This window comes from Gambusia affinis, linkage group LG12 (genome assembly GCF_019740435.1).
Source record: "Gambusia affinis linkage group LG12, SWU_Gaff_1.0, whole genome shotgun sequence".
NCBI lineage: Eukaryota > Metazoa > Chordata > Actinopteri > Cyprinodontiformes > Poeciliidae > Gambusia > Gambusia affinis.
This window is the reverse complement of record NC_057879.1, coordinates 25,196,376-25,211,337: the sequence shown is the minus strand read 5'-3', so window position 1 is coordinate 25,211,337 and position 14,962 is coordinate 25,196,376. Positions and strand designations below refer to the sequence as shown.

Genomic DNA, 14,962 nt, shown 5'->3' with positions numbered 1-14,962 from the left:
TCCCTGTCTTGTTTATGAATGATGGTAGGACTGAGTGTAAGCTGGATAGAGGCATTAGGACTCATAATGTAAGTCAGAGGATTTTTGTTCTATCGTGGTTATCAAGCCATTTTTTATAACTCCTGACCAGGTTTTTTTCACTGATATTTTTATGATTTATTTTTGATGAGCTCCAGGTCTGGGAGGTAGGAAACCCTCCTTGCCATCACCCTAATCTTTAGCTTTGTCTAAGATTCTCCATCAGATTCAAGTCTGATTGGTTTGCTCAAAATATTAATTTTACTTCCAGTCTAAAGACACCTTTTGGTAAAATTAAGATTGTACAGTCAACAAAACTTCTTAATTTCAAGAAAAGTAATAAAGTTTATTAAAAATCATTTAAAAATTATTTGTAAAATATCATTTTGATCATTATAAGTGATCAAAACCAGAAAAAGTTTATTAAGTAGTGAGGAAAATCTATTTTTTACTCTTTTGGCAGTGTGTGTAATTATCTGGTTTAAACTGTACGTTGGTGTTAATTATGATTTTCTTGGCTTTGACAGCAAAACTGACGTAACTGACTTTATATTAGTAAATAAAATAATCAAACTCTGTCAGGTTTAAAAATTTTATTAGATAAACAAAAACAGTTGTACATTTCAAACACAAAAATACACTAAGAGAAGAGAACACAAAAAATGAAGTTATTTAAACCCAAATAATCTAAGTGCAAAAAAATGCACCTCACTTTATATTAAGAGTTGAACTGAATGAGACTCTTCTGAAAGTACAAACTGCAATAGGAAATTTGATGACAAATATCCAGATGTTAAGGAGTTAAACAGTAAATAAATACTTTACTGCCACTAGAAGAGCTTCAGCAGCCAAAAGGCAAAATTTCAGTATGGTTAACAGAAATTAAAACAAGCTAATAAAATTATTAATAGAATAAACTCCACAATGTCAAAACGGACAGAAATTAAGCAATCTGTTAACTGTCAGCAGAATTATTAAGAAGAAGCTGCATTTTAAAATAAAGTGTCCTTTAAAAAGACAGATTAAGAAACTGGCGTCACCCTTTGAACAGAGTATCTTCAATCATCAGAACACAAACAAATACAGTTTTTGTTTAATTATTAAGGGATTTCAGAAACAGGGCGCTCCTTTAAAACTTAAAAACAGTTTATGATGAGATTTTTAATATAGATTTCTCTTTACAGGTAACACATGTTCACGGAATATATATTATTTTTAAGAATTAAATCTGAAAAATGGTGTTACTTTCTGTGCTTTGATTTAGATTTTATACTCATTTCACTTTAGCAGAGAAAAATAAATTCATCTTGATATTTTCTAACATGGTTTACATTCAGGTGTTGTCGTCTCACTTACAAACAATGACTTTTCTTTTATTTTCATTTGAATTTTAAGAGAAACATTTCCTAAGATGGAAATAATGAAATCAGTGACATCACATCTCCCTAATTGTGCTTTTGAGGATGCAACAATCAAAACCAGAAGGTTCAATCGACACGTGACTCTTTAGGTAAACAGGCTTTGAGTCACAGCTGCTGGTGGATCTTGTGGTGCTTCCTGCTCATCTGACCCAGGTTACACAAGAATAAAAAATTCAAACAGAAAAAAAAAAGTTGCTGGTTGTGAGACCAGGCTGACCCTTCCCACCTCCATCACTTCCAGCTGTTTTCTTTTTTCTTTTTTGGTAAAAATTCTCAGTTGATTTCCAGGAAGCATCTGCGGCTCCTCTTCCTGTCTCCCCCTCCGTTTGACCGGCTCTCGTTGGCTGGCCTCGCCTCGCCTCACGCACAACAGCGACAGCAAGCGCAGAGTTTACGACACTCAGGAATCTCCACATGCAAAGAGCACAGGTTAAGAACAAGAGCAAAACTGGCAAGCTCGCGCTGTCTGAAATCTCCACAACACTTTATAATTTTGGCATACGTCAGGCCTGAGTGAGCAAAGAAACAAAGACGATTAAAGCAGTTTATTTTTTGTTCTGTAGTCCTTTTTTTCTGATATGTTGCAGCAGTCTTTGAAGTGTCTTCGGCTACTCGGCTTTGTGACAGTAAATGTCCTTCAGTGCTTTCAGCTCTTCAATCAGTGTCTTGTTTTGGTTTTCCAGCACAGCTACACGGTTTTCCAGACATTTGACGTATTCTTTCTTTTTCCTGCGGCACTCGCGCGCCGCCTCCCTGCAGAAACGGGAGGAGAAACCCAACGGTTAGTGATGAAACTGATAAAACGACACTGGTTTAACTCCTTCAGACAGATTTTCATTTACAAAGCAAAAACAATGTATCCAACTAATTCTTACAACCTTTCAGAATTGAAATATTTTTTAATATGTGTTTGTACTCATAAAAGACATGAAAATACTAAATAAAATTAATGAACTGTGAAATAAGATATAGAATGTTTACAGAAACATTTTATCTTTGCATTTTAACACTCAATAATTAAGCTGTGGCTAATATATTGCAACTGCTGGTGTACTTTGGGACAGACATTCAACTTTTAAAAAATTCTATAGTATACTACATAATACCATCATTTGAAATACTTAAAATTATACTGAGAGCAATTTCATTAGATTAAGATGAACTCAAATTTATATTTTTGATGGAAAACGTTTCAGAGCAATGTGTGTCTAATACTTGAAGCTCATTCATGTCAAATTCAGATTTAGAGCTTCAATGTCATTGGTCAATAAGAATCTAGTCAGTAACAAGAATCATTCTAGTTTATTGGTTTAAGCCCAAAACTATGCCATGTCCGTTCCAGTTTCATTCATTTATCGGAAAGAAAATGTTTTGCAGCTGTTGAAGTTTCTGTTTCCTACCTGTTTTTCATCAGCCTGACCTCCCTCTTGCGGGTGATCTCCTCGGCGTGCTGCGACGACGGGCTCTGCATGCTGCTGGGAGACGCAGCCATCATGATGCTCTGAGCCAGGCCCGAGTTGGGCGATCGCAGCTGGTAGGCTGGCATGTCTCCTGTGGCAGCTGTGGGCCAACAAGAAAAAAAAAACAAAGCATTACTGACCACTCTGCAAACTTATGCAAATTGCATAAAATATAAACATGGTGTGCAATTTTTGCAGCTTTTACTTTATTATGTTTATATGCGGTGCTTTAAAGTGCCACATATAAACATGCCATTGTAAACTCTGAATTAAACCTGTTCGTTTGAAAGGAGTCATCATGGTCCAAATTCCTGTGTCCCTGAAAGCAATTATCTATAAACAGCAAATCAGCTGCCGAAAGTCATTTATGTGTTCATTCATTTTCTGCTTGTAAATGACTTAACCAGTCACTGACGCTCCAGGATTAAACGGCAGTAGTGGCTGGAAGTCACATGTCTGATCGGCAGGAGAAAAGAGAGACGGAATGCAGTCCGTTCCTTCGTCTCAAAATGCATCCAAATAAAAACACAGAGCCGTGCACAGACATTTGGGGAGCAGGAGCTCAAGTGGAGAAAAGGGCACCTTCTGCAACTGCCTTGGTAGTGTGAGATGTTTTCACACGGACAGATTGAACACAAGTTTCTAATCAATAACCACAGGCTGTCTTGGGCCACACACTGTTTAGAAAAAAAAAAAAAGAAATATTTCATCAGGGCACTTTTTTGTCCAGGAGAAAATGGGAAGGTGCTCCATCACCTCCTACTGTCTATACAGGAGGTGATAGAGTTTATGATTGGTTTCACTTATTTTTGCTTATTTTGTTGTTTATCTGTTGATGATTATGCTCTCTACTTTCTGCGAAGAACTTTAAATTCCTTTCTGGAAGACAGATTGATGGATCTGTTTGATTGATTAAACTGACTTTTCAACAGTTTCTTATGCAGTCAGCAGCACAAAGTAAAGAATGGTTACATTTTTAAGAAGAAGCATTTATATGTTTCACATTTGCTACATCGGGGTTAGTACTGTAGACCAGAATCAGCAGATCCCAGAAAATATATGCTTGGAACAAGCCATGGGTCAATTATCAGGGTGGAGGCTTCCAAAACATTTTACTGTGGCTTAAAGTAGAGATGCACAATATATCCGCACTAACATCATATCGGTTGGTTTTAGTCTCTCTTTAACACATTGGTATCGGTCTGATGAATAAACTGAGTTGATATGAACAACCAATATTCATTTTTTTTCTTGCTGCCATCTGTTTCTGGTTGTTATTTTTCCAAATGGTAGTGAAATATATATATTGGTTATTGGCCATAACAACAATATTAATGTTGGATATTAATATTGGCCCAAACTTTCAAATCAGTACATCCCCAATTTAAAGTAATTTCATTGACAGGACTGGAAGTGTGGAACTGTTGCTGCACACTGCCTGTCAACTGGCTGAAAAAAGGCCAACACACTTAACAGAAGGACACATTCAAGTCGATGGAGAATATTTCCAAATGTGGAAAATAGGGACTATCACAGTGGGCACCTGTTACTCTTATTAATGCAAATGCAGTTGCAGTATTAAAGGGCATTGGGGAGAGCTGACATTAGATTTAATCCAAGTGTTACTTTTTAAAATGAACTTCAGGTAAAAGGAAGGATATTTCTAAACTACTATCCATTTTGGTGCTTATCTCCAGCGGCCATTGGACCAGAGGTGGGGTACACTCTGTAATGATTGACAGGCAACATGGAGACATGCAGGACATCCAACCATGCACACACCTATACCTAACAGAGACCAGTTAACCTAACAGTCATGTTTTTAAAGTGTGGGAGGAAACCATGCATGCATGTTTAGAGCTTGGGATTTGAACCCAGAACCTTCAAAACTATAACTGTGACAATAAATATTAGATTATATAGCAGCAGCTTTTCTGTTCTACATTAAATAAGTAAATTGTGTTTGCATAAATACAATCAAACTGGTTATTTCTCAAGGTTACAACCACAAGAATCATAAAGCATAGTTGGAACAACATTTATAATGAATGACTTAATTCCCCTCCTCCTTTTATTCAAAGATGGTCAGATTATAATATATTGCTTTCTTTCATTCTTTTAAGGGCCAAAATCAAACAAATAATAGTCATTTTCAAAAATATTCATTCAAGCTAAACATTATCAGCATGGAGGAAAAAGCATTTGTACTTGGGAGGTGGCGCTGTGTTTATCAAAGCCCTGCTGGCTGCTGATAACTGCGGGAAAGCAGCATTTTCTTAAAAAGGAAAGTAAAGTCATCTGTGGTGAGGTGGGGGGAACAGCAGCTCTGTTTGTGGTTTCATGTTCTTCTTGAGTTGAGTCACAAGTGACTCAACAAGTAACTGCTCTGCTCTGTTCCCGCTTCTCCTTTTCTCTCTGCACTAACATAGCTTCAGTCTTCTAAACACACACACTCATTCAAAAAGAGACGCAACAGGTGCACACACACACACACACACACACACACACACACCAACACACACACACACAAAGAGCGCTGCACTCTCTTTCTCTCAGGTTGTGATATCGCAGTGACTCGGGCCGTGCTGACGTCAGCATGTGCGTCTCTCTCGCACGTTTTGCATTCTCTCTTCGCTGCCTTGCTTGTGTTCCAGGAAACACGGTGACGTCAAAGCAGCATCTATCTCACCCCCCTCCACCACCAGTCCTCCCACTCGCCCCGCTCCTTCACCTCCTCCCTCCCTGCCTGCCTGACAACCACTTAAGTAGATCTGTGTGTTTTACTGCTTCAGAAAAGACAGCTCTACACAAATAAACTGTTTGCAGATTATTATTGCAGACTCTTATTTCCAAATAAAAGCATAAAGCTACAATGTCCAAATCTATTTCTCAGTTTATCCAAATGGATCAATTTACACTTACAGATATACATAGTTTCCATTTCACAAAAAAGCACCCATAACTAACATTTAGCACCTTAAATAAGTACAAAAATAAGTGAGTAAACTACCTGACTCAGTCTCATCTCCAGTAACAGCCATTTCTTGTTTCCAATAATCCAGCACCACGGCAGGAAGGAAAAAACCTCAGCAAAGAATCTTCCAAAAATCCTCCTCTACTTCTTTTTTAATCTAAATCTCCTTCTGTACTCCCTGTTTTCTCTCTGCTCTCCCTCTTTCAGAGTGCTCACACTCCAACTTTGCAGCCCGATTACAATTACAGGCATTGACATCACTGTGACATCACCGGTGCCCGCTGAAGTCAGTAAAACAGCCTGGATTATAGCGCTGGTTCCTCCCCTTTCTCCGCCCGTGCGGATCAGACGGAGAGCCAGAGAAACACAATGTGAGCCAGGCAGAGAGGGAGGAGGAAGAGCAGGAGGAGGAGGGTGTATTTTTAGAACCAGTGACGCAACTACAGAGACGCTCAACAAACAAGAGGATATTGTGTCCCAAGTGGCTGCCATGCAAACAGTCGAGCGGTTATTTACTGCCTGTGTATGTTGGAAGAAGGTAAAAACAAGGAGGGGAAAGATAATTGAGATTTGACATCATTTGTTGGAGGTTATATCCACAAGCTGAGTCCAACTGAATAACAGTTGAGCCTAAAGAAAACATTTTAATTGCAGGTTTCTACTGGAAAAAAAACGTTTCTGCTACTGATAATAAACAGAGAAGGTACAGTTTGAGTGGGAAAGTTTGCAAACTTATTAACAGGCAACATTGGCTTTCCAAGGTGTTTACTTATTACACAACATAAACTACAGTTACTGTTTGTAATAAGAAATGAGTGCAAAAGTTTGAATTTACCCAACCTTCCCCAAACAGTGGACCTTAGTATTCGCATGGTGTAGCGACTACAGCTGCCTGGGAGTAGATGATACCAGTGAATGCTTAAGAGCCACTCTAAAAGTGCTAATGACAATCTCTTTTAATAGTTTAAACATCAAATATACCTTAATATGCATTAATATCCACAGTATTCCTTATTTCCTTTCTTGCTGTTAACACCAAACTCTTAAAGAGTAACAAACCCCTCTGTGAAACCATAACCCAGCCCTCAGTCAAATGTTGAGAAAGTTTACCAAAGTGGGCGGGGCCAATAGACCAGAGGGGCGTGGCCAAGGGTGGGGATGAGCTTGGGGGGGGGGACGCAAAAACTTATGGCAAGGTAACACAAAAAAATGTCCTTATCTCTCCTCGGGGGCTTCATAACTAGTGACAAATCTAGCTGTGATTTTGTGTGACTTTTATGGTGACAACTTGTGAAGGAGCAAGTTGCTCTGCACCTTTGCTCTGTCCTGAGGGAGAAGTGAGCAACATCAAGCCACTGGTTTGGTTCCTCCTGGACAAACTGCTATGAATTTTACTCATGCACTGCAAAAACACAACATCTTACCAAGTATTTTTGGTCTAGTTTTGACTGGAAATATGTTAATACACTTGAATAGACAAAACTAACTTACAAGTAACTTTTCAGCAAAATGTGGGTGCTTGTTTTAAGTCAACAATTCCTTAATATTGATGAAAAAGTACTAGTTCCACTGACAGATTATTTTACTTAAATCAAGACATTTTAAAATAATGTCCCAGTGGAACTGGAACTTTTTCAGTGGGATGTTTGGGCAACGTTACCTTGGATGAGCACCTGTCCTCCCTGGATGAAGAACTGGTGTGATGAGTCTGCAGCCTGCAGGATGGCGGCTCCGGTCTGAGGGTTTGGGGAGCCGGTCACTGTCAGGGTCTGGGCCCCCTGAAGGGTTTCCACTGCTGGGCTGGTCAGTGGGATCGCTCTGCCCTGAGCGATGGCAACTGTGTGAGGTCAGAGTTCAGTTTTAACCAGGCTGCCATCTCATATGACCTTTAAGGTCTCAAATGAAGTTCAAGTGAAGATTTTACTAATTCACTTCAATAATTCTTCAACTACAGCTCAGTAACTGTACAAGTAGCATTTCTGTTGATATATGAAAACAAAAACTGGATGCAGGTTTCTAATTTATTGTCCTATTTCTGGAAATTATTCATAATAACTCAAGTAAATGGATACACCCCCAAGAATACTTGGTTCATTTTCCATTGGTGATAACACCAATCCAGCTGAATATTTGACCAGTGTTCTTCTCAGGACTGATGAAGTTCATTTAAGCTGAATGGTTTCCCAGCATAGATCATATTTTTAAGCATAGCACACAAACTTTCACCAGGGTTAAAGTCGGGGTTTTGGGAACGTGTTTCCAAAAGCTTAGTGTCAGTAAAGTTTCATGAGATCTAAAATGATTTTTGATGTGTGTTTTTAGAAACCTGTTGCTAAAGTTTTACATCTTAACTAAACTGTTGCCTAAAATAAAAGAAAATTAGTCCAGGAACAACTCAGGGATCAATCAGGGATTTTATCCAAAATTCACTGTATAATTTTATGAAACAGACACAACAAATTAGAGAAAATCCAGAATAAAGTCAAACTACTGCATCAAATTGTCTTTTTAAAGTCTTAATTTTATCAGAATAGTACAAGAAAAAGGTGCCTCTATTATTTGCTTATAATTTAAGGTAATGATAACCATATTTAAACCATACATATATTTTCTTTATTAATTACAAAATTTCTGCTACTACAGCTGTTTACATTACTCAGAAATCCCAGCAGAGGATTTCTAGAAATCAGAGTTCCTAGAAATCAACTAGAAATCAAAGTTTCCAATCAGAAAAGGAAGGAAAGCAGGAAAATAAAAGCACAGTATTTAGAATCAAAGAACACATAATATCTGTACGGTGTGAAGTTTTCCTGTGTACTGACTGTATTGTCCGGAGCTGGTTTGGTAGATTGAGTTGGGAACTGATTCTGTGGAGCTGCTGGAGACCGCCGCATCGTCCTCTCCCTTTTCCTCATCGATTTTAGGAACTGCCGGCGAATCCGACGACAGCTCATTTAAGATTTTTCTGGAGAAAACAAATGCAGATTTTCAACAGCAGGTTGTTTGTCTTCATTTCGCTTTCTGCTGACCGTATCTCACCGGTACGACGGACGCCTGGAGAGGAGCTCCCGTCTTCTCTGCGTGTTCGTAACCGACCTGTCATCCTCCAGTTCAGCAACTGTAACAATCTGAGCAAACAGGCAGCATTTACTATACATAGAATTCATCCCCATTCTGCTTTTTCCTCATTTCCCCAAATTATAACGGATATTGTTATAGTATTTAAAAGCATTTTATACAACACAGACACAAAGTAGCACATAGTTTTAAAGTGGAAAGTAAATGTGGAACTAATTTCTATTCAGCTCCCATTAATCCAATTCATTTGGAAAAATTTTGACTTTGACTAGGCCATTCTAAAACATGAACACACATAGATTTGTGTATGGTAATTGTCCATCCTAGACTCTAGTTTAACACGTTTTCCATCAAGATTATTCCGCATTTAGCTCCATCAATCTTCCCATCAGCTGACAATGTTTCCTGTCCCTGCAGAAGAAAAGCAGCTCCACAGCATGATGCTGCCACCACCAGCCTCTTCAAAGTTAATCTCCTTCTCATTTGTGGCTCAGTTACTGCTGTAAGTCTTCAGATCAGTAGTTGACATCAAAACAAATACAGTAGCCTTATCTAGGTGTGTAATGGTCTAAATTTTGGCACTAATGCAGTCCCATATTCATGAGTCTGTTCTCTAACAAACCTCTGAAGCCTTTACAGATTTATACTGAGGTTAAACTATACGAAGGTGTCTTCTGGATCCACTTTTCATTTATTTAATTGTAAAATAAAATATGCAAACAACATATTATTTTGCTTTTACGTCACAATTATGCACTACTTTGTGTTAATCTAACATATAAAATCCAAATAAAATACAATACCGGGTATTTTATCAGTAACTAAATGTGGAAAACAGCAAAGCTTATGAGTCCTTCAGCCAGAAACTGTAAAAATTGTAAGTCAGAGATCTCTAATGTTTATTGTTACTACTTTGGAACAGGGGTGTTTTCTTTGCTCAAATCATTTAGACGTCAAAGAGGGAATTTGAGATGGATATAATTTTCAGATTTAATCTTTTCAACCCATTACAAGTCTCAACAGAGACTCTACAGACTCCATTTAATGCTCTATAATCATTTAGTGCATTGCTCTCTAAGTGTGGGTCCATTTTCACATGAATATGCTTGTAAGTGTCTTGCCTTCAAAGTGTATTATTGGATCAAAATTAAATATACAGTAGATCTGGGGTTGTGTCATCACTCTGTGGGCTTTTATGACTCCGACTGAGGCGTAATAGTTGTGTGTTACCAACATAAAGGCTGTTTTGGTATCATTATACGAGGATATTTGCACTACACCACTGAGCCAAGTTAAACACGGCTTTATCAGCAATTTCTTTCAACTATGTTGTAGAATAACAGATTTCATCCTCTGAAAAGAAAGAAATGATTCTACATGTGCATACTGTGCAGGCGCTAATCCTAAGCAGCATACTAGGTATCTGATTTTAGCTTTTAATAAGTTTAAATTAGAATTTTCTAAAAGTGTTAGTCTGAAACAGAACACACAAAACACAATTACCATTCGCTGAATGGAAGTATCAGCTGAAAACCGACAACAAAACCACTTTGTGGTGTTTATCAGTGCAGCTCCACCGTGCAATTCACCGATTTAATCTTTCTGCAAGCAGGTTTCCACATAAAAACAAGTTCTTATGAAATGACAATTGTTCTCCACTTTGCAACTAATGTTGCACATTTGCTGATGCCGTTTCCTGTTAATTACTGTTTCATTTCCCTTCTCTAAACTCTGTTGTTGTTTTTTCTTCTTTTAGTGCTAATATACTGAGATCTTTGTTCAGTGCACTGGATTCAAAAAGAAAATCTATTTATTTCTCAGTCAGAAAACCTGAGTTTTGCTCTGGTTTGCATTGGTTTCTGCAACTGTAGTAAGACACAAACAAACAGAACATCTTCTGCATATAAAGGTTAGTTTCAGAAGTGTGAAACTTCAGTTTCTGCTTCTCACTTTTCTTCACCTCTCAACAGATGCTTTACCTCGCTACTGTTCATTCACAAACACCTCTACATTATGAAATCATGCTTTAGATTTTGATTTTAGATGTGGACCTAAACATGACATTATGCTTTTTCATTCAAAGTTTTATTTGGATGCAGATAAGCAACTAGAATTACACCAGAACCGATAGAAAAACGGCACGCGGGTTAAAGGGTTGATGGGGAAAAACTTTAACTAACTGGAACTATATTGTGCATTTATACTAAAACATGCTGACATTACAGATATAATATCTGTATGCGGCACTTACGCTAGTCCACAAAATGGCAATAGCAAAAGTTGAGAGAAAGCACAAGAGTCAGTTGGTCTTTTAATAATAATAATTGAATAATCTGTTGAGTATTTATTACCCAATAAATGTAGACATAATCGCAATACAATACTTTCACTTTTTTGAATTCTGTACTTAAAAATGTACCAAAGTATGAAAAAACTAAAACTAATACTAGAACTTATAAAAACTTAACTGAAACCAATTGATATCTAATAAATACTAGCAAATACACTCAAATTAAAACTAACTGTATTAGACAAACAAAAAGCCACATCAAAATAAAACTGAAGTGTAAAGAAACTATTAAAACTCTGGTTCCCACCTGAACAGTCTGGACCTGTGGTGACTGGATCACAGAGGTCTGAGGGGCTTGGATGACTCCTTGAACCGACGTGGTCTGACCATCAGACAGCTGGACAACAGCAACTTCAGACTCTGTTTGCAACAAAACCTGCTGGTACAAATCAATGACGTCACACACAAATCTGCTGACGTAATACCTGACAGAAAGCAACAAATAGCTCAAAGTGAGCGTACCTGATTGGAGTCTGCAGGAGATGCATTGGCCTCTCCTTGATCCTTCTCTCCATCTGTCACTGAATCATTTAAACTGCTTTCCAGCTGAGACGACACCGATGAATCCATGGTCACCTAGGCATACGCACAATTATTAACATGACAACAGAGACCAACACCAACCAGTATCACACAGAGCCAATGGGTTTCTCTACAATACATTTATTGCAAATATCTCCTTTATACACATCAAATCAAATTTTATTTTATTTTATTTCAGCAGCAAAGCAGTTCAAAGTCCTTTGCATAATAAAAACACAAAAATAAACAACTGAAACATAAAATTTTTCTAAGAGCTGTCAAATAAAATAATGTTCCACATGGCAAGAGTTCAATTGCTTAATTTTCTAAGCAAAATTAAGCTTACAAAATTAAGCTTAATTTACACTTATTTGTAAACTGATTTAAATTCAAATCTTTGATGAAACATATTCTTCTCTCAGTCTGTGAAACATTTGCGCTGACTTACATAATATCTTTATTATATCTGGCTGCCCACTGGTAGAACTGGTAACCAGTTCAAGTTGTGCATCATATCTGGAACCCATATATTTACCACTTCTGACCCAGAGTTTTCATTCATTAAGTCCAGAACATAGAGGGTGAAAAGGGACTCATAAGGGGCCGACACTTATGGGTTCCATCTGCATATGTTGGCTAGGTATTTGAAAAACTGTGATTTAAGGGTTAAATAAATGTGAAGGTTGAGGATAAGCATACAGAAATGGCTATATATTTGAAATATTTACAGTTTTCCCTTTGGTACCTCCAGGAGATCTATAGTTTTTCAACCATTAAATAATGAGTTTCCACAATACACATATTTCCCAGAAGCTACAATTTCAGAGTTTGAAAAATGTTTGTTTATATTTTTTAAATAATTATTTTATCTTGGGTAAATTTGGGGAAATGTTTGTTTTTTTGAAGTTTGGAAAGCGAATGAAAACGGTACTTTGTAGGTAAAATACCATTATTTGTTATAAAAAGATGACAAACCTTTCAAGTCTCAGCTTTAAATCTTTACAGTTTTTCTCATGAGAAAAAAACAAACTCTTAATGGATGCAGAGTGATCAAGTTAAGAGACCATGTACAACATACAGATTCAATAACGTGTGACTTTATGCAACACATGCACCAGAAGCCACGATTTTAGAGGGCTATGTAGTCCAGATTTATATTTTATTTATACGGAACCACGCCTTGGGTAAATAACATGGCAGCGCATGAACATGAAAAGTTAAACGTTTAATAACGGATTGGACAAAACTTTAACTCTTGAGTTTTAGAAATAAAATTTCAAGTCTTAAAAATATTATTTTCATACTACATCTTTAGATTTCACTCGTGTATTCTGTGTATATTTATTTCAAGAAAGTAAGAAAGTGTATTTCTCGAGACATTAGGTTAAAATAACTGACGTCTTCAAGATGTTTTGCTTAAAAAAGGTTTTATTTTGAAGAGGAATACTTCACTCATCCTCCCCTATCTACGTTCGAACTTGACGCGCAGCTGCACAAACTGCTGACAGCCGAACCTTCTGATATCATTTTTTTCCTCACCATGTTGTTCTGCTGTCTACTGACGACAACAAAAAAAACTTTTATCAAGGAAAAAATTCGCACCGGGGATGCGTTTGCGTACTTTCCAGCTCGGCGCTGACCCCCCTAAAAAGAAAGTGACAGCTTTACGGCGACTTACCGAAGTTTTTACGTAGTCTGACTCGTCACTAATGACAGTATGGGTGGACGGCCTGGGCCTCGCCTTCGCTCACGTAGCTCTCACGTCAGCGCCGATGATGCTGTGCCGAAAATGTCGCTCAACGTGTCAGTTTAATTTTGAAGATCGTCTAGAGAACACAAGAGGAATCACTTCGTTACTTTAGTTCTAGTTATCCTTACCCTAAGGATACAAACACAGTAACCGTTGGCACATAGTCTTTTGTGGACTTTTAGTTAGTCAAAGGGGGAAAAGAGAACATTTGTAGCCAAGATTTTTCACATAATATTCCAGAATAAGTTAATTATATAAAATGTTGAACATTTGCTGTTTTTTCGCCGTGTAACCCGTCTTCTTACGACCGAACCACATTATTTATATAGTGTAGCAGGCACATGTAGAGATTAAACAAAATTCATTTTACTTTAATTAATTTTTCTAACTTTGGCTCTGGTTGGTTTTGTTAACTTTGTAAAGTAGAATCAACCGAAGGATTTTATCATTTTTATTGACTGAAACTTTATCTTTCCGTTAAGCCTACTTTAACAGTATTCACAGTTATATTAAGACGTAAACCTGAAAACGGTTTTGGTAAAAATATGTTTTTTTAATAAATAAGATTAAAAAAATTAAAATGGTCTTGTTTTATGGATGTTTTGTTTTCAGAGCAGAGTAATGTCGCCCCCTAACGTCTAATCGATAGTATTACATCAACAGTAAATCGTGCAGTACCAATTATATAGATAATTTTTTCTTCTTTTATCAAAATTTGTGTCAATTTTTAGTTAATAAATAATTCGATATGATAAAATAGTTCAAATTTTGAAAAAGTAACATATGAATAACTGAATACAATCTATTTTGTATTTATTGACGATATTGTATATGTGCAATAAGCACATATTGCACATATATGTATGTAAGATAAGCATTTTAATATTTAAAATGAGTTTTCTTTGAAATAACTATCATATATCTTAAAATTCAGAGTTCATGACAAGCTTAAAACAAGGGAAAAATGCTTTTTGGTTATGAAGTATAGTATTTATAAGTAATGTTAGTAACTAAATTGATCCCAGCCGGGTTTTTTTTTTTGATGTCATGACATCTGTGTTCCCATTGTAATTTAAAAGTACTGTAATCTTCCATGTTCTTTGTAAAAAATTCTTTATTTAGATCTGACTTTAACTGACCCCAGAGTCACCATCTGTTCCCTGTGCATGCCACAAGAGACCGTGCTGTTCAAACACTGCCCCCGCTGTTATCAAAGAGCGCCATCCCACAGGGCAAAGCTTCTGCTAATACTCAGCAGTATGATAAAAATAAATAGAGGAAAAAAAGATCAAAAGAAAGTGTTTCCACCATCTCTCTGGCATGAGGCAAAATTTATAACTTGCAGGTAAGAAAAACCCTCTTACAATGGAAAATACAGCATGTCTTCAT

At 37.0% G+C, this 14,962-nt stretch overlaps 1 protein-coding gene across 2 annotated transcripts; it reads right to left on the bottom strand.

Annotated features, from left to right (window-relative positions):
• Positions 1-596: 596 nt before the first annotated feature.
• crema (cAMP responsive element modulator a) lies at positions 597-13,609 on the bottom strand. Of its 2 annotated transcripts, XM_044135096.1 has the most exons (8): positions 13,502-13,609; positions 11,764-11,877; positions 11,549-11,677; positions 8,913-9,001; positions 8,696-8,838; positions 7,534-7,710; positions 2,840-2,999; positions 597-2,192 (listed from the first exon to the last, which is right to left on the bottom strand). In XM_044135096.1, the coding sequence occupies exons 2-8, from the start codon at positions 11,869-11,871 to the stop codon at positions 2,048-2,050; spliced, it is 951 nt and encodes a 316-aa protein (XP_043991031.1). In that variant the 5' UTR covers positions 11,872-11,877; positions 13,502-13,609; the 3' UTR covers positions 597-2,047. The 2 variants fall into 2 exon arrangements, with proteins under 2 accessions (XP_043991031.1, XP_043991032.1); XM_044135097.1 differs by lacking the exons at positions 7,534-7,710; positions 8,696-8,838; positions 8,913-9,001; ... (1 more) ...; positions 11,764-11,877; positions 13,502-13,609 and adding an exon at positions 5,910-6,270.
• Between the last annotated feature and the right edge of the window lie 1,353 nt (positions 13,610-14,962).